General features: G+C 44.5%; 1 protein-coding gene across 4 annotated transcripts in view; it reads left to right on the top strand.

Moving 5' to 3' along the window:
- The first annotated feature begins 1,578 nt into the window (after window positions 1-1,578).
- Window positions 1,579-22,326, top strand: part of SGPL1 (sphingosine-1-phosphate lyase 1) — a 64,758-nt gene continuing 44,010 nt past the window's right edge. Inside the window, exons 1-3 of one of the 4 annotated variants that reach the window (XM_067710658.1) lie at window positions 1,579-1,934; window positions 4,919-5,004; window positions 12,352-12,413. In XM_067710658.1, coding sequence (XP_067566759.1) covers window positions 12,387-12,413 — 27 coding nt within the window. In that variant the 5' untranslated portion in view covers window positions 1,579-1,934; window positions 4,919-5,004; window positions 12,352-12,386. Of the gene's footprint in view, window positions 1,935-4,918; window positions 5,005-11,328; window positions 11,504-11,618; window positions 11,679-11,756; window positions 11,780-12,351; window positions 12,414-22,326 lie in introns of those variants that run through there. The other 3 variants (XM_067710657.1, XM_067710659.1, XM_067710660.1) reach the window with 3 other exon arrangements.

Below are 22,326 nucleotides of genomic sequence, written 5' to 3'. Positions count from 1 at the left end.
ATTTCCAGCTTTATTTTTTAAGGTTGTCCTTACTCTTCTAGTTCCTTTGCCTTTCCATACAAATTTTAGAATAATTTATCTGCATCTACAAAAATTTTTGATGGGATTTTGTTTTTTTTTAACTGATTATTTTTCCTACCAGTTTTTTTGAGATATGATTGACATACAGCACAGTACAAGTTTAAGGTGTACAACATAATGATTTGATATACATACATCATGAAATGATTATCACAATAAGTTTAGTGAACATCCATCATCTCATATAGATACAAAATACAAGAAATAGAAAAAACATATTTTTTCCTTGTGATGAGAACCCTTAGGATTTACTTTCTTCACAATTTTCATATATAACATTCAGCAGCGTGTATTATATTTATCATGTTGTACCATACATCCCTATTACTTATTTATATGCTGTATTATCCTGGTATTATTTCCCATCAATGTACAGGAGAAAATCCTGTGATCACACGCCCTTTATCTCACCTGTTGTCTCTTCTGCTTCATACATGAGATTTTGGATTGTGGCCAGTATCACTGGGTGCTTTGATGAGAGCTGGCTGCTCTGAAAGTTGAGTCTCTGCCAGGCTCTTGGGGTTTACCTGCCATGGCATTGCCTGTGCCTCTGTTGTCCTGAAGTCTGTGTGACTAGCCTTCTGATGATCTTTTAGAGAATAAAGGAGGAAAGAAAGAGGCGTGACTAACGACCCCACATGGCTCCTCCACCTCTCCTGTCTCCCCTAGAATGGTCAGTTACCTGGTAACGTGTCATCTGAACAGGACTCACAGCTCTGGAGCTGGCAGCTATAGACTGGTCTAAGTCAGCACTCAGGAAGGTTACCCAACGTGGAAGAGCAGGCATCAGAGAAGAGAGAATAAGTCTGAGCTCTCCAGAAAGATCCAAGATCATGGAACCAGACAAGTTTCCTACATTCATCCCTTTTCGACTTACATGTCCCTTCTTTGACTCCCATCCCAAGTTCTCCCCTCATACTCTCTTTGAATACCCAATAATTCTTACAATCTCATGTATCTCTTCTGCAAGCCGGTCAGCTCCAAGAGGTTAGAGGCCACATCTGTCTTGTTTATCACCAAGCATAGGGCCTTGTTCTGCATGGTGGTTACATGGGTATATTTGTTTTGTACTAATTCATCAAACTCCTGGTGCAATGCCTCATGCCCAATAAATATTCATTGAATGAATGAATAGATGAAACAGAGTCTAAGGTAGTTATTCTTCGTATTCACCCCTTACATGCCTGAGTCCTCGCCTCAGAAGTCCTACCCACTGTATGCTAGTATTTGTCAACAAAACAGCTCTAGTGACAGGGAGCTCTCTACTGCCAAAGGTTGCCTGTTCATTTTCTGTGTAGTCCTGTTGGCTAGAAAGTTCTTCTTAATACTGAACTAAAATATATCTCTGTGAAGCTTCCAGTCAATATTCTTGATTCATTCTTATGGTCACATAAATCAGGCCTCGGCCCTCTTTGTGATGACAACTCTGTAAGAGCCCATGGCACGTTATGCGACTCTAAGTAATTCCACATGACTAGGGAAACCAGAAATCCCAGATGGCGCGACACAGCCCAGGTTATTATGCCTGCAGTCCCAGAAAACTTATTAGTTACGTCCTCAGTCTCAAAAGTGTCCCAGACTGGATGATTAATTACATAGCTACTCTAACGATGCCTGGGGTATAAAGTCTGAGGGTGAGGTAGAGATGGGGGAGATGAAGGTAGAGAGAGGCAGGGGCTGATCATAAGGGGCCTTGTGGACCAAGTTCAAGAAGAACATTCAATTAACTGGGCCTTGTGTGGTGCCTTCCCTTGGAGGGCATCCTCTCCAGATATGATCTAGTTCACAGGCAGATCCGTACATCCATTGGTAGATGGTTATTGCTACGGATTGTCATTTATGGAAGACATCAGGTAAGTGCTTTCCAAACAGCCTGGGGTGTGGCCCGGGCAATCTCTGCTGACCCTGGTTCATGTATTTTCTGTAACTGATTCTCTGCCACTAAGGCTTGGTTTTGACTTGTTTTTATAGTTGTGAGGTTGTTTCCAGAGACAACATTGAGCAATCCCCTCAGGACCTTTTGCTGTCAACCAGAGACTTTGTAAGACTTCCCCGGGGGGGATGTAGCCAGGATCAGAAGCAGGCCTATAGCGATAAACGACTTGCTTTAAAGGACTGAAATGATTTGTGTATTGGAGGGACTGGTAAGGATATTTGACCAAAACGAGTTTTTAATTGAGTCTAAGATGATGCAATAACAAGGCAGTGTTGAGTTAGATGTTTGACTGGGCAGCCAGTGGAAATGGTTTAAACATTTGGAGTACATGAATTACATGAGAAGTGGATAGTAAGAGTGGGTATTTGAAATGTCTGAATGGGTGGATTCCTTTGCAGTGCCCCCTGCAATACCTGTCCCTAAGCGGCAGGTGTTTCTTTGCACCCCAAAACTGAGTGTAGCAGGCCCCTCAAGCACATCCACAAGGACGAGCTTCAGGCTGCTTTTGCCCACCATGAAGCCAGTCAGCGGTGGACCCCAGGGCTTCTGGAGGCTTCCCGACCCCAGTCGCTGCTCCAACAGTTGGACGCTCAGAGGGAATGTAAGGCAACTAGGAGTGGTCGTGTCACCCTGCCCTTCCCATTCCTCCTTTGTCAACCTATCGAAGTGTGGGGCTAGTTTGAGAATCTAGGTGTATTAATTTGCTAGGACTGCTGTAACAGAGGACCATAAACAGGGTAGCTTGAACAGCAGACGTTTATTGTCTCACTGTTCTGAAGACTAGAAATCTGAGATCAGGGTGTCGCAGGACCGGTTCCTTCTAAGGGCCGTGAGACAGAACCTGCCCGATGCCTCTGCCCCAGTCTGGTGGTTTGCTAGCAGTCCTTGGTGTTCTTTGACTTGAAAAAGCATAGTTCCCATCTCTGCCTTTATCTCCGCGTGGCATTCTCTCTGTGTGCATGTACGTGTCTACATCTGCCCTTTTTAAAGGACACCAGTTATATTGGATTAGGGGCCCACCTCACTCTAGTGTGACCTCATCTTGACTAATTACATCTGCAATGACCCTCTTCCAAAGAATGTCCCATTCTGAGGTACTGTACTGAGAGTTAGGACTTCAACATATGAATTGTTGGGGGACATAATTCAGCCCACAACACTAGGGTAGATAGAAGTAGCCTCAGCATGAATGTAACCACTCTATTGGTTACTGCTACAACCAACTCTGTTTTGTGGGAAATGATCAGGTCAGAAAGAATCCCGTGGTTAAGGGAGAGGTACCTCAATCCTGCTCTAACAGGTTAAAGATATAGCCCACTAGACATGGGTTAGTTTGTCTTGAGCTATGAATGTGACTTTTCCCCTGGGGCTGCTAGCTTGGTCACACATGGCAGCCTGCTGGTCAGGGCACAGGGTGGACTGTAGTTCTGGGAAGCTCCTTTTACTCTGTTTATCTCACTTTCCAAGAGTCCATCTTCTAAGCTCACGCCCTTGTTCTATCCTAGAGCCAACTGTCTTCACTCTTTGCTGAGATGAAAGCAAAAGCCTGTACCTAGTCTGCCATTTGGACTTCCGGCCATTCTCTATACTATGCGGAGGAATTGTTTTAAAAAACAAATGTGATACGGTCAGCTCCTTGATTAAAAGGACCTCAATGGTTGCTTACTGCTCTTTCGATAAAGTTAGAAATACTATATCCTACAGGGCCCTGAGGTCTCAGGACACTTACCATCTCCATCTAGTTCTCAGTTGCATTTGTTTAAAAACAATTGAATTGGCCATACTCTGTTTCATGATAGGGGTGCTGAACACTGATGTTCACGCCATGAGTATTCATCAAGCTCTACTCTTTGATTTGTGGACTGGTCTGTACATATAGTATATTCTGATGAAAAAACAAAACTTCAAAACAATTGAGTAAGTTGCCCAAAGTTCTGGGAGTTCCTTAGTCATATTCTTCTTTATGACCTTTTAGATCACTTGACAATCACTATGCAACTATGAATTTCTTTTCTCTCTCTTGGGAGAGAAAGATGGAATTAACAAAGAGGGGTTGATTCAGCAAGTTACATCATGGTCACAAGACAGATTATGCAAATTGCAACAAGAACACAACATGGTCCTACAATATTTTTGTGCTCTTTTTGTCCAGAAATTATGCTGGCTTGCTGTTTCCTGTTGCTAACTAAGGATGAAGAGTCATCACATGTTGCGTTTGCCTGCCATTCTACTTAAAACTGTGGCACCCATGACATCCTGCTCTATGCCCCACACTTTCTATTTCCCATACTGGGCTTTGCGTCTTTTTCCATAGCCCTTGGCACCTTCCAACTTGCCATATAGTTAGTTATTCTGTTTATTTGTCTGTCTCCTTCCACTAGAATGTAAGTTGCATGACGCAGAGATCTTTGTTTTGCTCAGTGATTCATTCCCCCACCCAGGATGCTGCAACCTAACATTAAATAGTTGAATGGATGAATGAACGAGCCTGAGGTCTACATTCCCAAATGGTAACTCTCCCATTACCTGCTTGGGCCCCTGAAGGCATGTGCATTTGTACACCTGCACCACACATCTGTCCCTACTGACCTGCCTCTCCCTCCCCTCCCCCTAACTCTTGCCAGGCTCGCTGGCCTTCCTGAGCCCACCTCTGGGCCTCGGCATATACAGTTTCCTCAGCTGGAACACTCTTCCTGCATCTCTCTGCCTGGTTAACTGCTGCTCAGCCTGCCCTCTCAGCTCACGCTGTCCTTGATCCCTCCGCCTCGGTCCATTCCCCCGAGCATGGAGCATGGAGAACAACTGCCCTTAGTTTAAAAAACAAACAAACAAACAAACAAAAAAACTGGGGAAAATTTCTTTACTTTTGTAAGACATAAAATCTTTTCCATCTGCTTGCAGAGATGGACGCCCTCTCCTTCTACCCTGACCCTGAGCTCCGGATATAGCTGCTGCCCGCCCAGCTGCCCGAAGCCCAGCTCCTCTGAGTGAGTCAGTCCTGGAAACCGGTTCTGCAGGGCCAGGCAAGGAGTAACCATGGGTCAAGGTTACTAATTGGCCCCCTGGTCCTCTGTTTACACAGGACTTATATTACTCTTCATTGCATCCCATCTGTGTCAACACTGAAGGGGAGGGAGAGGGAGAAGGCACTGGCCTCCCAGGGCATTCTGGCCACACCACGCATCCTCAGCGCAGGACCAGGGAAGACACCCTCTCCAACCAAATAACTCTGTGATCAAGGGCCCCTCCTGGGACCCTGAGCACAGAGAGGTAGAGTTTCTAAACAGAGGCTTCTGGGAAGTGCAAGCCAAGTAGGGCATAGAGAATTCTAAACTGAAAGAGTTGGAGAGCAGCTTCCCCTCTCTATCCAATTCTGAGCTCAGGAAATTGAGACCCAGAGAGGGTAAAGGGTGAATCCAAAGCCACACAGCATGTGAGTCTCAAAGCCAGCACGAGAACCTATAAGTATCATCATGTTTTATGGGCCTGGGCTTCTAGAGCAGAATTCTAGGTTCAGTTTCCACTAGCTGTGGGACCAAGGCATAGAAATTGATGAGAATGGATAGAATTTAGCAACTTTTATCTGGGGATGTTCAAAATACAGATGTTTGGGCCCCACCCTTCATTCACCAGGGAATGTAGGAAAGCCCTGACATGGGGATTTGGAAAAACTCCTTGGAGGTTCTGATGTGCCTGCTAGAAGGGAAGGATGGGCCGGATGACGCTTGAGTCCCTCCTAACTTGACAGATATTCAGCTGTAGATATTAACATGAGGCTTGTGTTAGCGTGCATTCCTGTTTTCAGTCCTCAGTGGGACAGTTTGGCTCCCTAGGGGGAATCCCAAAATTTTAAAAAGTTTTGGTTGTCACAGTGATGGGGGTCGTTCTGCTGTCATTTGGTAATGGTGATGGATGCTAGATGTCTTATAATGCAGACATTGCGAAGGCAGTCCCTCACAGTGAAGAACTGTCCTGAGTCCTACAGATTTTTTTTTTTTAACATCCTGCCAGAACAATCATGTAGGAGAAAAACCAGTTCATAGTCACATGGGCCAAGACCTCAGTTTCACTTTCATACAAGAAAAAGTGGATTTCTTTAAAAACATGGTTTTATCGTACACTCTTCCCGGAGCACATCTACCATATTGAAAGTTGCAGGTAGGTTATCCTTCATTTTGTTTGGAACTTTATCAACTCTTAATCCATCATTTTGGAAAATCACATCACCCATGGTAATGCTGCTCACATAGCACTAGAGTCAACAAGACAACACCTCTGTACTGGACTGCATTTGTAGCTTTCCCATTCAGAACAATTGTGTGTAGTTGTATAAAAATACTAATTTAGCCTTATTTCAAAATGGCAAATATAAAGGAAAAAATGACAACAATATTAAATATTATCTTCTCTTCAATGCATACGTATCCATCATAAGTTCACGCATCTGCTAACTTCACGTAGGATTTTTTTCTGATGGCTTTCAGTTTTAAAGTTAGGACACTATATTGCTATGTAGGTAGGTACTCACCCCTGTTTACGACGTATATTTTGTAACTCCCATAAACAAGGGGTGTTGGGTTTAGTTGGTTTGGGTCTTACTGATCTACAAACACCAAAAATCTGCAGGAATATGATAGATCTGTAGCTCTTGGGTAAGCCTTGAAAAGGCCTAGGGTGCACTCAATGGGGCAAGGGGCACGTTGGAAAGGCTAATCAACTGTCAGGATCAGGTCCTGATGGGGATTGAGCCAGACCTAGAGCAATGAGATGAGAGAGAGCTGGGCTTGCTTCAGCAGGTCACAGAGCCTAGATTGGCATCTTACCTGAACTCCATCATGCAGATGATGGAGGAGGTTACACTAATAGTTCTTGAATGCCTACTGTGGATCGGGCCCTGTGCTGGGTACACATACCTGCCCGCCCTCACAGTCCCAGGGTAGATGCTATTAACCTTTGTTTTTCAACCAAGGAAGCCCAGGCTCAGTTAAACCCACTCACCTGAGCCCACACAGTGATCTCTGGGTAGAGGCTCGTCTGCCTTCAAAGATGTTCTGTCATCGCAGGCCCAGCTGGTTTCCTTCTGCCCAAGGAAGTTTGTATTTATTTGGTTTTTGATAAGCAGTCACTCTCTGGTTTTGATGCTTTGCTAGGAGTGATTGTGTAGCCTGGTTAGCAACAGGGGGCTTCCTCAGGAAAGGTGGGCTTCCTTGGGAAGTAACTTGTTTCTCAGGATCTGGCCTGGCCACTCTGACTTTTGGCTGAATTGGCACCTGGGACATGTAGCTCAGTGATCCACCGCACCTTGCTCTTTATCCCAGTGTGGCAACCTCTGGGCACATGCTCCCTGCCCTGGGCAGCTCTTAGCACCCTTTTCCCCAGTGGCCGGTTCTGTCATGATCATCCCAGCCTGCTGCTGTTGGGTGGTTTCCTGTCCCTCCTTGGGCAGGGAGTTTTAGGCTCCATGACCAGATGTCCTGCAGGGGGCTTTCCTGTGGGCCATTCCTTTCCAGGGGTGGTTTAGAAGCTGCAGCTGCCCTGAGATCTTCCCGCAGCCCTGTCCTAAGCTGAGCTTCCATGGAAAGTCCCAGTTGGGTGGGTTGGGGGTGGCGGCGTCAGGGTCAGGAATGGAGGCATGATAGCACGTTCATGCTTTTTAGAGCAGGGACTGTGTGCTTGTGTCTAGAGGGAGGGGTGTCACTGACTTGGCCATGGCTAGCTGCCATTGTAAGCAGAACCAGATTTGCCAGCGTGGATTACTTTCAAAGAAGCCACATGGGGAAAAAAGTCCAGACTGTCTTCCTCCACATTCTGCCCCCTGCCATCCCCAGCCCTCTGTCATCAGCAGGTATTTCAGTTCTCCCTCGTCCCCCACAGGCCTTTCTAATCCCTCCCAATCTTTTTTTTTATCCTGGAAGGCACCATGATGGTGCTAAAGGCCAATTTGGGGAGCATTTGTTCTCCTCTTCACCCTCATACATTTCATCAACCTCCTTAAACCGTCCCAAACAAATGCACAATCTTAAAAAGAACACCGTGCTTTCTCTGCAAGCAGGGTGTTGAGGGAATTGCTTCTCAAGTTTTATTGCGCATATATCTCACCTGCGGATCTTGTTAAAATGTAGATCGAGATTTGGTAGGTCTGGAGTGGGGCTCCAGGAAACTGCATTTCTAATCATCTCCCAGGTGATGCCAGGGCCGCTCACTGGGAGACCACGCCGCGAGTATAGGAGCCCCAGCACCCCACCTCTGCCTCCCACCAGCCCTCTGAGCCCCTCCTTTGTAGAACTTCTGAAGCCCCTACTGTGCAAGCATCTGGGGGGAGAGGGGAAAGAGGTGGACGTTTGTCCCCTCCTTAGCCATCACTCCTGCTTTGGCACATCTCTTTTCTCTCTGAACTGTAATTCTCTCTCATTTATATCCCCTTTGCTCTCTGCTCTCTTGCTTTCTCCCAAGGGCTCACCAATAGAGTGCTAGGACATGTGAGTCCGATAGTCAGTGGGGGCTTTGCTCCATTTTGTGATTCCCCCTGTGAAGGCTGAAGTTTTCTTTCTTAATCCTCATGCATCTTTTACCTCTGGTCGTTTTCTACTTGATGCTTCTCTTGTCATCCCTGATGTTAAGCTGCAGTCAGAGGGAGTGTGGGGACAGGAACAGTGTGCCAGAAGTCTCGGCCCCTGTCCCCCTCCCCGCACACACCCTCATCCAGGGCCCTTGGACTCCGCCAGGAACTGCCAGGAGTCATGTTCCTTTCCCCGCCTTTGTTTCTTCATGCATGTATTATGGGGTTGAACTGCAAATAGTTGAAGTCCCCTCTAGCTCTAACGTTCTTTGATTCCAATTCATTAACAAACATATCTTAGGTCCTTCCTACAAAATCTGAAGACTTCACTTCCCATCCAAACTCTACTCCATTCTCCTGTGTGTCTTTGGGATGACCATTTACCTTCTCTGGGCCTTAATGTCCTTGTTGACAAGTTGAGAGATGATGAGAGTCACCTGATCTGGGCAAGTTAGGACATAAATATGGCCTTGGATGTAAAGTTGCCTTAGCATAGGTCTTGGCAAAGTAAGTATCTTAGCTTAGGCTACTATAGCATAATACCACATACTGAGTGGCCATAGACATTTATTTATCACAGTTCTGCAGGCTGGGAAGTCCAAGGTCAAGGTGCTGGCAAATTTGGGTTTTGGTGAGGTCCTCTTCCTGGCTTGCAAATGGCTACCATTTCACTGTGTGCCTGCATGACCTCTTCTTTGTGTATGGAGAGAGAGAGAGAGAGGAGAGAGGAGAGAGAAGAGAGAGAGAGAGAGAGAGAGAGAGAGATAGAGAGAAGAGAGAGAGAGAGGAGAGAGAGAGAGAGAGAGGGGAGAGAGACAGAGAAGAGAGAGGAGAGAGAGAGAGAAGAGAGAGAGAGAGAGAAGAGAGAGAGAGGAGAGAGAGAGAGAAGAGAGCGAGAGCAAGAGAGAGAGAGAGAAGAGAGAGAGGAGAGGGAGAGAGAGAGAGAGGAGAGAGAGAGAGAGAGGAGAGAGAGAGGAGAGAGACAGAGAGAGAGGAGAGAGAGACAGAGAGAGGAGAGAGAGAGAGAGAGGGAGAGAAAGAGAGAGAGAGAGAGAGAGGAGAGAGAGGAGAGAGGAGAGAGAGAGGGAGGGAGGGGGAGAGAGAGAGGGAGCATGCTCTGCCTGGTCTTCTTGCAAGGACATGAATCCTATTACAGGGCTCCACCCTCATTACCTCATTGAAACCTAACTGCCTTCCAGAGGCCCTGCCATCACATTGGGGGTTAGGGCTTCAACCTATGAATTTGGGAGGGGGAAACCTTCAGTCCATAACAATAAAGTTTAGACAATATGGTTGAATTTATTCATCTGGGAAGGATGAACAGACCCCCTACTGTGCAGTGTGAGGAGCAGAGAAGTTGTAACAGGTTTAGGGAGCAGTCAGACGTGGACCTTGCCCTTCAGTCAGCTCCACAGAAATTCTAGATTAAAGGATGAGAGGTGGCAGTTAAGGAGGCTAGGGAGAGCAGATCCTAGGATCTGAGAAGAAGTAAAGCAGAGGGGTTGGGGATGAGGGCTGGGGAGGACATAGCTGGAATCCCAAATTTACTCTTGATGAGTAGGCATTGGCAGGAAGCCCAGGACATTTTCTGACCCTTCAACACTGAGGATGCATGTCTGCTGGGGAACAGCAAGAGGACTAAGGGTATGGGGGTGTTAGTGCCTGGTTCAGGAGCTCTGGATAGTAGACATGTCTGGGACTTCTGATGGGTAGGGCTGAGGGCAATGAAGCCCAGAGATAACCTGTTTGACTCTTTCATAGTCTTGACCATTCTGGCTGGGAAGTGCTAAAGGGGCTGTGCAGAGAAGGGCAGATGTGATAACAAGGACTTCCATCCTAAGAGCACTAGATGAGGGTAATGATGGTAGTGATGACACCCCAAATTAGTGTCATGACATTTTGCAAAGGGATGGAATTGGGTACACTCATAAGTGTCATTTTTATTAAGATTTCAAGATGCCATGTAGGTGTCATTTAAATAATTTGTTGGAAAAAAATACTGTATGCAGATCACCGATCAGTTACAAGTAACTACACTGTCTTCTGCTTCTGCTGAATTAGTGCCACGACAACATGGGCAAGTCATGAAACTGACTTAAGAGTTAGTTCTTCTGGAAATGAAGGGTGACCTCTGTGATCCTGGTGGGTGCTCTCACTTGAATATCAGATGACTCCCATCATTGCTCACGAAAATAAAGTAGTATTGGTAGCATTTTTGCCCAACAACTATAGTCACTGTTATCCATTTTTGTGGGGAGAGGGGAGGATGGGGATAATATTTCCAATAAGGGCGTTTTCCTGTCGCTTTTCTTCAGGCATCGTTGACCTCGATGGAAGTCTCCAGGAAGGAGACAAGGAGCAAATCTCTGAGTCACTCAAAATCGCAAAGGCCTCTCTGGAGACCCATCTTGAGTCGTTGTTATGGATCAGTTTGCACAGTGCTCTGCAGGCTGACTCTCTCAGGGGCTCCAAGTGGTCAAAAGTGACCAGCAAGTTGGTTTTTAAAATCGGAGACTGAAGAAGCTGGGTACCCTCTGGGGCGGGCGCGTTCCACCTTCTCGGAAGGCCCGGGCGCCGCCCCCGCCAGGCCAGCAGGCGGCGCGCACGCGCCGTGGGGCCCGGAGGGGACAGTGGGCCTGCCGCCCAGGCCGGGGCGTGCGCGTGACCGGCGGCGGAGCCGCGCACGCCAGGGCTGGGGAAGGGGGCGGGCACCGTGGGAGCCGTTTCCGGACGGGGCGGGGAGGGGCGGGGCCACCGGCGGCCGGATCTCTAATCTCGGCGGCGGCGGCGGCAGCAGCGGTAGCAGTAGACGCCGCCTGGGGAGCTTTCGCCCAGCGGCCCGCGAGTCGGTTTCGCGGTGAAGAGGAGCAGGGCCGGCGAGACAGTGTCCGAGGGAAGGAGCGCAGAAGCTGCTCCCGGCTGAGGAGGTGGACGGGGCCGCGGCGAACCCGGAGGAAGGAGGAGGGTCCGGGCTGGGGAGGAGGGCTCCGGCTTGGGATAGGGGAGAGTCGGGACTGAATGGGAGGCGGGTCCTGGCCGGGGAGAGGGAGGAGTGTCTGGACTGCGGGGGGTCCTGTTGAGGAGGGGTCCTGTTGCGGAGGGGTGAGGAGAGGAGGAAGGGCCAGGCCGGACCGAGGGGCTAGCAGCTTGGGGCGGGCTCGGGTTCGGGCTGAGGGAAGGGGCGCCGACCACCTGAGGTCTGAGTGAGTGCAGGGTTCGCGAGTGGGTGGGGGAGGGCGCCAGGGCCGAGAAGGAGCGGGGTCCGAAACTCCACTCGCTGGCGGGGTAGGAGTGGTCTTGGGGTGGGCAGGTTTGCTGGTCCTTCGCAGGCGAGGAGAGGGTTGTGGGGAGGGAGGGATGAAGTCAAGAACGAGGCCTACCTGTTTCTAAAGGGAGTCCACCGGAGGCTGGACCCTGGGACTGGACTGCCTGTAGCGTCCGCTCCTTGGCCGGGTTAGTTTGAATGGGCGGGGCTCCGGGCCTTCAGGCCCTGGTCCACTGCAGGCTGGGCGTTTCCCCCGGTAGCTACCTGGGGGGATTGCTTTGTGGGAGGGTGGCTCTGGAAGCGTTTGGGCAGCTGTGGGAGGGAAGCAGAGTGCCAGCAGGATTCTGATTCGCTGGTTTGGGGTGCTGGGGTGGAGTGTGAAAGCTAGGAGTGAAATCTGAGCTCTTAAAGGAGGGATAGAACCCTTTCTCTGCAGCTCTGGCGAATCTCGGCGGGCCGACGGGAGCGTTTAAAGCGTTAGAAGTAAACAAACGTGATTCCCTTTTGCAGAGGGGAGGCACTGAAAGGACGCCTGGAAGAGGAAGATGCCGAGTACGGACCTTCTGATGTTGGTGAGTCCTTTTTGCATCTATTCTCCTTGTTGTAAGTCACTTGTCGTTTACGTTTTATTTTTAGTCCGAAGGATGAGTGTGTAGATTTCACCTCTGATGCTTGCTTTTGGTAGCTGAGAGTTTCTGCCACCTTTTATTTTGGGTTCAATGATTAAGATGGATAAGTGACTGATTTAAGTGTATGTGTGTATATATATATATATATAATGAATATGAAGAATCATTTTCAAAATTCTTGCAGTTGATTTTAATCTCTCCTTTCTTATACTACCAGAACAGTTTTCAAACTTCTATTAAATTTTGTCTGGATCTGCCGTATATTAGTTTATAAGTGTTTGTTTCCCAGACTAGAGTTTTGATTCCCTGGAAGGCAGATATCTTGTCTTATTTGTTTAGAGATGATAAACACCTGTCATGGTGCTTCGTATATGGTGAATTGCTTAATTGCTGAATTGAGCTGGTTTGAATTTACTTTCTTCTGCTGTGCTGAGGAGTATGCCTGTTTTGGTAAAGGCTGTTTTTTCCCCCTCTCCTCTTGAGATCTTTCTGTGCTGTTTTTTCCCTGAGCAGGGAAGATACAATTGCCAAATGAGTGTTTACCAAAATGACGTTTTATTCTTGGGACATTCATGATTCCATGGAGGCTCTTTATTGATTTTTATTTTTTTCATAGAGGCTTGTTACTGTGAGGAGCCCGTGGTTTTCAAATAGCGATGTAGAAGTGTCTGCGTTTAGTTTTGAATAAGTTACTTCTTTGAATCTGATATCTTTTTGTGCAAAAAACACATTGATTTAAAACATTTCCTTTCCCTCTCTTTACAATTGGTAGTTGGTAGCTGTCACTGGGAAATTGGTGAAAACTAATAGTGAGGTTTTTTTTAATATCCAGTGCTGATGTCCTGTAGTGTCAAAACCTGTAAGGTCTGCAGGAGAGATTAAGAGGGCAACAAAGTTGTGATTGGTTCTGGTTTGAGGTGGGGAACAAAGATGATTTTTAGAGACATAGATCAATACTTGGTTTATCCACAGGTTCAGATGAAGAGTTCACCTAAAATAGTTTTTTTTGCCCCAGATTTCATGGATTGTCAGTAGATAATAAATTGTGTTGTGTAATTTTGAATTCTCATTACGAGAGCAATGTGTTAGAAGAATTGGAAACTATTAATAAGCAAAAGGAAGCAACCCCTGATAGTTCCACTACTCAGAAATAACCACTGTTAGCACCTTGCAGAATGATTTGCAATAATTGGCAACTTCTGTTTTCTGTTTTATGAAGCAGTATGTGTATGTAAATTAAGATTCCTGTATGTCAGTAGGATATAACTGCATGCCCAGCCATGTGCTTATTACTTCTTGGGCCTGTGGGCTCCCTTTAACAGCCTGAGCAGTGAGTGCTTTTATTCAGAATATTAACTCTGGAATCAGTTTGAAGTATTTCTCTAGCTGTCACCACTAGTTTTCACTTCCTTGTTTGAAAATCTAGATGTTTAGGGGTGTTGCTTTGCTCCTTGGTGTAAGGAATAAATTCATACAGATAACAGCTGGCCCTTGAATCATCACTCTCTGAAGACACTGTACATGTTGCTTGAGGTGCTCTCTCTGGAAAAGTTCTTTCTTTGACTGTCCTGTGCTAAATGGTAAAGAACCAATGACCAGGCCTGGGCTTTCAAGGGGGACCCTAAACTGTCATGATCTGAGTTCAAGGTGTTTCTCCGTAGCTGCTTTGTACAGTGTGATGCATTAGACATGTTCTTGGTCCTCTAACTGGGAAAAAAGGACCCCAGTTAATAGAAGATAACTTCAGTGTAGGGCAGCATATGGTGGAATCTCAGAATTAGAAACAACCTTACAAGTCATATGATGCAACTTCTTTCTTATATTGTACCTGAATCCTTTTTAGACTATCTCTGCTAAATGAATATCCAGTCATCCATACTTTCTCCTGGGAGAGTAAGATGGCATAAGCTAAGACATAATATGAGATGGATTCAGGAATAATACTTTAGGTCTGATAGCTAACATTTATTGAGCACATATTATGTGTTGGGTGCAGAAATAGATATTCTACATGCTCATTTAATTTTCCCAAAAACTCTGAAAAATATGCTGGCATTCTCTTTTTATAGGTGAGAAACTAGGCTTAGAGGGTACCATAGCAGTGAAGTTGCGGAGCTGTGTTTTAGCCACAGCTGGTTTGACTTCAAAGCCCTCTTTTTTTTTTTTTTTGACTGCGTTGGGTCTTCGTTGCTGCGCGTGGGCTTCCTCTAGTTGCAGCGAGCGGGGGCTACTCTTCGTTGCAGTGCGCGGGCTTCTCATTGTAGTGGCTTCTCGTTGCAGAGCACGGGCTCTAGGCGCGTGGGCCTCAGTAGTTGTGGCACACGGGCTGAGTAGTTGTGGCTCGTGGGCTCAGTAGTTGTGGCTCATGGGCTGTAGAGCGCAGGCTCAGTAGTTGTGGCACACGGGCTTAGTTGCTCCGTGGCATGTGGGATCTTCCCGGACCAGGGCTCGAACCCGTGTCCCCTGCATTAGCAGGCAGATTCTTAACCACTGCGTCACCAGGGAAGCCCCAAAGCCCTCTTTCTTACCTATTTGTGATGCTGCCTCTGTGTCATATTCATCGAAAGGGATGGAGGTTGCTGAACTGTGTGACTGCTGAGAGCAGGTTTGTGTGGAGCAGGAGTGGGATAGCTCTGCCCTCTAGGGGACACTTCGGAAGAGTGGTGGGGATGCTTTTGTCTTGCAGTCTCGTCTTGTCGGAACATACGTTTTATTATACAAATCTTCTTGTTTTTCTTCCCTTACATTGCAGTTGGGGCGCTATATTGAAATTTTAAAAGTTATGTCTATGGGTATAATGTTATAATCTTTGAATTTCATTTCAGAATAAAGAGCATTACAAAATATTTGTTACAGAAGGGGACGTTAGGTCTGATAGGGTAGAAAGCCACTTTTGTGGACAGTATGCTATGGCAATAAAACTTGAAGATGGACTGGAGTCCATATATGACAAACTTTGGATTCCAGACAAAGGTTCTTGGGCTGTCAGCCCTCAGTGCTTTGTCCTCATTTGATTAAAGGGTTTTGCCTGCCTATTTCCATTTGTTCATTTATGCCACGGACTGTGATATTTCCACGTAACGTCTCAGAGAGAATAAAGTGAGTGAGTGTATTCATTCATCTGAGAATTGTGATGCTTTCAGAGGGAATTCAAGTCTGGAAATTTTTTAGCAGTCTTTCTCCACTTTAGCAACCATTCTTTTCATCATCTTCTCTTCCTTCCTAGTGCTAGGGGTCTGTATCGCTTTGCGAGTTGCCAAATACTCCTAGCTTTAACAAAAAAAAAAAGGTACTTTATGAAGCTAAGTCTACTCCCATAGACTATCCAGATGGATGACTCAGAGTTACCGTATGCACTGTGGTAGTGCTGGGTGGGGTGTGAGTGATAAAAGTTGATCTAGGGTCGAGGTTCTCAGCCAGGGGCAGTTTTTGCCCCAACCCCCATTCCCCGGACGTTTGGCAGTGTGTAGAGATACTTTTGATTGTCATACTGGAGGAGTGCTAGAGGTCAGAGATGCAACTGATTGCCCTACTCTGCAGTGTAGTCCCTCACAACCTAGAACTACCTGGCCCGAAATGTCAGAAGCGCCCAGGTTGAGAAACCCTGCTCTAGGTTCCTTAACATAAGTAACAGTATCTGTGCAGCCCTGGCATTCATGTGGATGGGGCAGTAGGTCTTTTCTTAGAGTTTAATGGGTCTGTTACAGTGATACTTGGGTTGTTTTGCCCATGGATCAAGCTCTGCTACTTTGGAATATATATTGGAGAGTGTGCAGCATGATATTCTGAAGCACAGTAGAAGTCCTAAGAAGTGCTGTCTTTTGCAACATTTCTGCAGCACTGTTGATTTGGAAACGGTAAGCCTGTCTCAGTTTTGTTTTTCAGGTGCAAAAATCACATCTTTCCAGATATTAGAGCTTTATCTTTGACCCTTGAATCTTTTTCAGGGATGCTTTCTTTATGACTCTCAAATGGGATTTAACCAATAAACTGAAAGATTGACACTAAAAGCTCATTTCTATTATTTGAATCTGGTGTCTTACTTGTAGGCTTGTCTGTAAGAAAGGGAGGATTCATTGGAACTGGTAGGACATTTCAATTTTTGTTGACAATTTGAGTGGCCATTGTAGGATGAGCACTGTTTTTGGCCTTGTTCCATTCTTGTAAATAAAGCAAAATATAATAACAAGTATGATAATTTCTCCAGCTTTTGGTCTAAAGGAAAGGAAAGTTAAAAATAGATAAACCCCAAATCCCAGTCTTTGGCTTGGCTTTGCAGTCTGTGTGTCAGGAAGTTTTAGTAACATTTACCTCTTAATTAGGCATTGCCCAATCTAGTATTACATGTAGTTTGTACGCATTGGTGGCAGAAATGGGAATCAGCCTGGGATTAAGACTTTTCCATAGGGAACTGATTTGTAGTGAATCAGTCCATATGTGGAAGCATACAGAATGCAATTACTGAGAGAAAAACAATGCTATGGGGTAAGGGGAGATGGGAGCCATCAGGGGTGACGGAACAGTGCAGGCTGCAAGTAGTTTGTTGGGTCTGTCAGTTATCTCCTGGTGCAGTCCAGCAGTGTGATTGCCCAGAGTTAAGGAACACCAACAGGGGTTGGTGAAACACTTCAGGGCTAAGAGCAATTAGCGCCCTTAGGCCTGACGGAGCAAGAGAGGGAGTAATTTCTGGAACTTGAGAGAGCTTAGCGGAAAGAGAAGGTAACCTCTGGGAATGCAACCACTTCCAACCAGTGGCCTAGCAGCAAGGGAATCAAGGGGAATAAACACCTCACATGTTTTCTTTTCCCACCCTCTGGTCTACTGGAGCTTTTCATTGGTCAAACCCAACTGGAAACCAGAGGTTACAGGAACCTGGGTGATTTAATTTATAGGACAGCCCCATGAAGCACATAACAGAGTTGAGGAAGGTTCGGTAGAGGAGTATACTGAAGTCAAGGTCAAGTTAGTTTTGAAATGTACAAGTGAGAAGATAGTGTTGGAGCAGTCTTGAAGAATGTAGGTCGTGGAACGTTATAGAAAAGGAATGTTCTTGCTGATAACAGAAGGATAGGTTCAGAGGCAGAGTTGCCACAGCTTCAGAGCTAGTTTGTTCCCGTAGTAGCCTTAGAATCTTAATTGCCAGAAGGGCCTTTAGAAATCTTGCAGTGCCACTTCCCTTCCCATGTGGGAATTCCTTCCACAATGCCTGGCCAGGAGTGGGTGCGGTATAGTTTCTCAGGGAGTCCTTTCCATTGTTGGACAGCTTTAAATGTTAGAAAGTTTTTGTTTGTCCAAATCACTGAATGTATCAGGATTAGGTTTGGCTGAATATAAGAGAAAAATCTACAGAAATAGAGATTTCTAAAAAGTAGAAATAAATTTTTCTAAAGTAAGAGAAATCCAGAGTCAACAGTTGGTGCTGATACTGCCATTCCTAGGTCTTTGAGGAGGTTCCACTGCTCAGTGCATCCTCTCCAGGTCAGGATAACTGCTTTGAGCTTGAGCTGTCAGGTTCACGTTTCATTCAGCGGGAAGAGGAAATGGGAAGGAAAAGAGCTTGCCTGCATTCTTAATTTATTGTACATACAGAAGAGTGTATAAAGCACATATCCTCATTTTAAAGAATAACAATGAAGAAAACAATAATATACCTACCACCCAGGTTAAGAAATAGAGCGTTCACCACCAACCCCATGTGCCCCACCCTGGTTACATCTCCTTCCCTTTTCTCTACTGATATCACTCTACTATCCTGATTTTGGGGATAGTTATTCCCTTGCTGTTTAAGAAAAAAAATTGTGTTACCACCTAGTTCTACATCCTGAATTTTAATTTTGTTTGTTTTCAACTTGACACAAATGGATTTATATGTATTTTTTTAACCTTTAAAAAAAATTGAAGTATAGTTAATTTACAATGTTGTGTTTGTTTCTGGTGTAGAGCAAAGTGATTTGGTTATATATATAGATATATATGTGTCTATCTATATTCTTTTTCAGATTCTTGTCCATTATCGGTTATTACAAGATAATAAATATAGTGCTATATAGTAGGGCCTTGTTGTTTATTTTATATATAGTAGTGTGTATATGTTAATCCCAAACTCCAAATTTATCCCCCCTCCTGCCCCTCCACTATCCCCTTTGGTAACTGTTAGTTTGTTCTCTATGTCTGTGAGTCTATTTCTGTTTTGTAGATAAGTTCATTTGTATGATTTTTTTAGATTCCACTTATAAGTGATTTCATATGATATTTGTCTTTTCCTTACTTCACTTAATGTGATCATCTCTGGGTGCCTCCATGTTGCTGCAAATGGCATTATTGCATTCTTTTTTATGGTTGAGTAGTATTCCATTGTATATATGTACCACATCTTCTTTATCCATTCATCTGTTGCTGGATAGCTAGGTTGCTTCCATGTCTTGGCTGTTGTAAATAGTGCTGCTGTGAACATTGGGGTGCATGTATCTTTTTGAATTAGAATTTTCTAGGGATGTATGCCCAGAAGTGGGATGGCAGGATCATATGGTAACTCTATTTTTAGTTTTTTAAGGAACTTCTATACTCTTCTCCATAGTGGCTGCACCAGTTTACATTCCCACCAGTAGTGTAGGAGGGTTCCCTTTTCTCTACACTCTCTCCAGCATTTATTATTTGTAGACTTTTTTTTTTCTTTTGCTGTACATGGGCCTCTCGCTGTTGTGGCCTCTCCCGCTGCGGAGCACAGGCTCCGGACGCACAGGCTCAGCGGCCGTGGCTCACGGGCCCAGCCACTCAGCGGCATGTGGGATCTTCCCGGACCGGGGCACGAACCCGTGTCCCCTGCATTGGCAGGCGGACTCTCAACCACTGTGCCACCAGGGAAGCCCCTATTTGTAGACTTTTTAATGATGGCCATTCTGACTGGTGAGAGCTGATACCTCATTGTAGTTTTGATTTTCATCTCTTTAATAATTAGTGATATTGAGCATCTTTTCATGTGTCTGTTGGCCATCTGTGTGTCTTTTTTGGAGAAATGTCTGTTTAGGTCTTCTGCCATTTTTTAATTGGGTTGGTTCTTTCTCTGATATTAAGCTGCATGAGCTGTTTGTGTATTTTGGAAATTAATCCCTTGTCGGTAGCATTGTTTGCAGATATTTTCTCCCAGTCCATAGGCTGTCTTTTCATTTTATGGTTTCCTTTGCTGTGCAAAAGCTTTTAAGTTTAATTAGGTCCCATTTGTTTATTTTTGTTTTTATTTCCATTTCTCTAGGAGAGAGGTCCAAAAAAAATAATGCTGCGATTTATGTCAGAAAGTGTTCTGCCTATGTTTTCCTCTAGGAGTTTTATAGTATCCGGTCTTACATTTAGGTCTTTAATCCTTTTAGAGTTTGTTTTTATATATGGTGTTAAAGAATGTTCTAATCTCAATTTTTTACATGTGGCTGTCCAGTTTTCCCAGCATCATGTGTTGAAGAGACTATTTTTTCTCCGTTGTATATTCTTCCCTTCTTTGTTGTAGATTGACCATAAGTGTGTGGGTTTATTTCTGGGCTTTCTATCCTGTTCCATTGATCTGTATGTCTGTTTTTGTGCCGGCACCATACTGTTTTGATTACTGTAGCTTTGTAGTATAGTCCGAAGTCAGGGAGTGTGATTCCTCCAGCTCCATTCTTCTTTCTCAAGGTTGTTTTGGATATTTGGGGTCTTTTGTGTTTCCATACAAATTTAAAATTTTTTGTCCTAGTTCTGTGAAAAATATACCATTGGTAATTTGATAGGGATTGCAGTGAACGATTTATATGTATTTTTGGTGATTTTCCTATATTGCCCAGTATTTGCGAGATTCATCCATGTTGTTGCATGTAGTTTATAGTTTAGTTCATTCATTTTCATTGTTATATAGCATTTCATTATATGATTACTACAATTTATTTAGCCATTCCACTGATGATGGATATTTGGACTGTTTCCGTTATTTCTTCTTGTAGTTCTATTAGATTTTATTGTACATAACTTGATATTTTATTACTAGGTGCATCCAGACCTAAAATTGTTACATCTTATCTAGTGAGTTGTGATTTTTATCTAATAATGCTTTTTGACTTAATATAACATAGCTATATGAGCTTTTTGTCATGAGATAGGCAAACTATAAGTGTTTGATGAATGAATGACTTGCCTGTTGTATAGGCAGAAACCGCAGAGCACTCGTCCTAGCCTGTTCTCCTGGCACATTGTTATTTACATGTCCTGTTATCCTACGAAGTGAACAAAGCACTTTTAAATTTTAAAAAAAAAGTGTGGAATTTTCTTTTTGGAGGGATAATTTGTGTACAGTAAAGGGCACAAATCTTAATTGTACAGGCCAATGAATATTTGTATATGGATACACGTACTCATTGCCCAGATCAAGATGTGAAAAATGTCCAGCATCCCAGAAAGCTCCTCATATCCCTCCCAGTTGATACCCACCAAAGGCTGTCATTCTTCTCACTGTAGTTTTGCTTATTTTTCAGCTTTATATAAATGGAAGCATACAATATATTTTCTTTTGTGAATGTCTTTTGTTCTGAATGTTGATTGTATCTGTGAGTTTCAGCCATGGTCTGATGTAGCAATATTTTTAAGAATTATTGCTGTGTAGTTTTATGGTATATAAAATATCAAAATTTATTCATTCTGTAGTTGATGAACATTTATGTTTCTAGTTTTTGGCTGTTATGAATGACATTGCTACATTCTTGAACATGTCTTTTAGTAAACGTAAATACAATTGTTGGGTCATGAGGTATACTGCCAAACAGGTTTCTAAAGTGGTTGTACCAGTTTATACTCCTATAGGGTTTTCTTAGTATATAACTTTTGGATTTAGCTTTGGGCAACAAGTTTTAACATTTTGTTACCTGCACAGTGGAGGGAGCTTTAAGAACTCTTTCCTGAAGTAGTGTAGGTACTTCTAAAATGTGAAATGCCCTTTTCTTTGCATTCTCGTTTACCTAGTCTATAACTATTAATAACCATTTGATGGAAAAAAAAACCTTGGTTCTTTTTGAGTATTAAAAGGGCTCTGTTAAGAGCAGAGTTTAGATTTGTAAAACACCGTTTGTAGCAGTTAATTCCAAGGCTGAAAACATAATCCTCTGGAACTCTTTGGAACCTAAGTAGTTGTGGTATATTTACGCCTTGTGCTCAGTAGTGGGAAGACCTTCTTTTTGGAGACTTTTCCTGAGAGGCATTTGAGTTCACTCCTTTGAACTGCATTTTGGTAGATGAGGCTAAAAAGGAATACATTAATCCTGCCTTGAGTTCCAGTCTTAATGGTGCTGAGTCTTTGAGACAGTTGAGGGAAATTGATAATTGTTTCAAATTCTGATGGGGAGGAATTGAGGACAAATATGAGAATGCCATGGTGGACTTGCTCCTTGTTGAGATGTATTGCAGCCAGGGTGGAAGAAAGCCTAGGATTAGACTATATTACCCAGCCCTTTTTGATAAGCTTAAGGTTTCAGATGCTTTCGCATGAGTCATGCCTGCAGCAATCAACAATAGTCTATCTGGATGACTGAAATCAGGTTTATGATCTGTAAACATAAGTAGGTAACCGGTTTAATCCTGTTCTGTTAGTAGGTAAGGGGACACTTGCAACCTTCTGATTGAATTAGATTGTGGAAAGCTGAGTTGGTTTAACATCTGTCTTACAAAATTGAGGAGCAGCTCACTATTTACCTGCATTTATTACCATCATCTGTAGTAAAATACAGCACAGGCATGGAAATCAAACTACTTAAAGCCTCTCGCAGCTCTACCTTTGTGGCTTTGCCTGGAACATTGCAAAGGTCACTTTTCCTTGCTGCTAATTGAAAAGGAAAGGAAA

This window comes from Pseudorca crassidens, chromosome 16 (assembly GCF_039906515.1).
Source record: "Pseudorca crassidens isolate mPseCra1 chromosome 16, mPseCra1.hap1, whole genome shotgun sequence".
NCBI classification, from domain to species: domain Eukaryota; kingdom Metazoa; phylum Chordata; class Mammalia; order Artiodactyla; family Delphinidae; genus Pseudorca; species Pseudorca crassidens.
The sequence above is the reverse complement of the archived record's forward strand: the minus strand, read 5'-3'. Positions and strand labels throughout refer to the sequence as shown.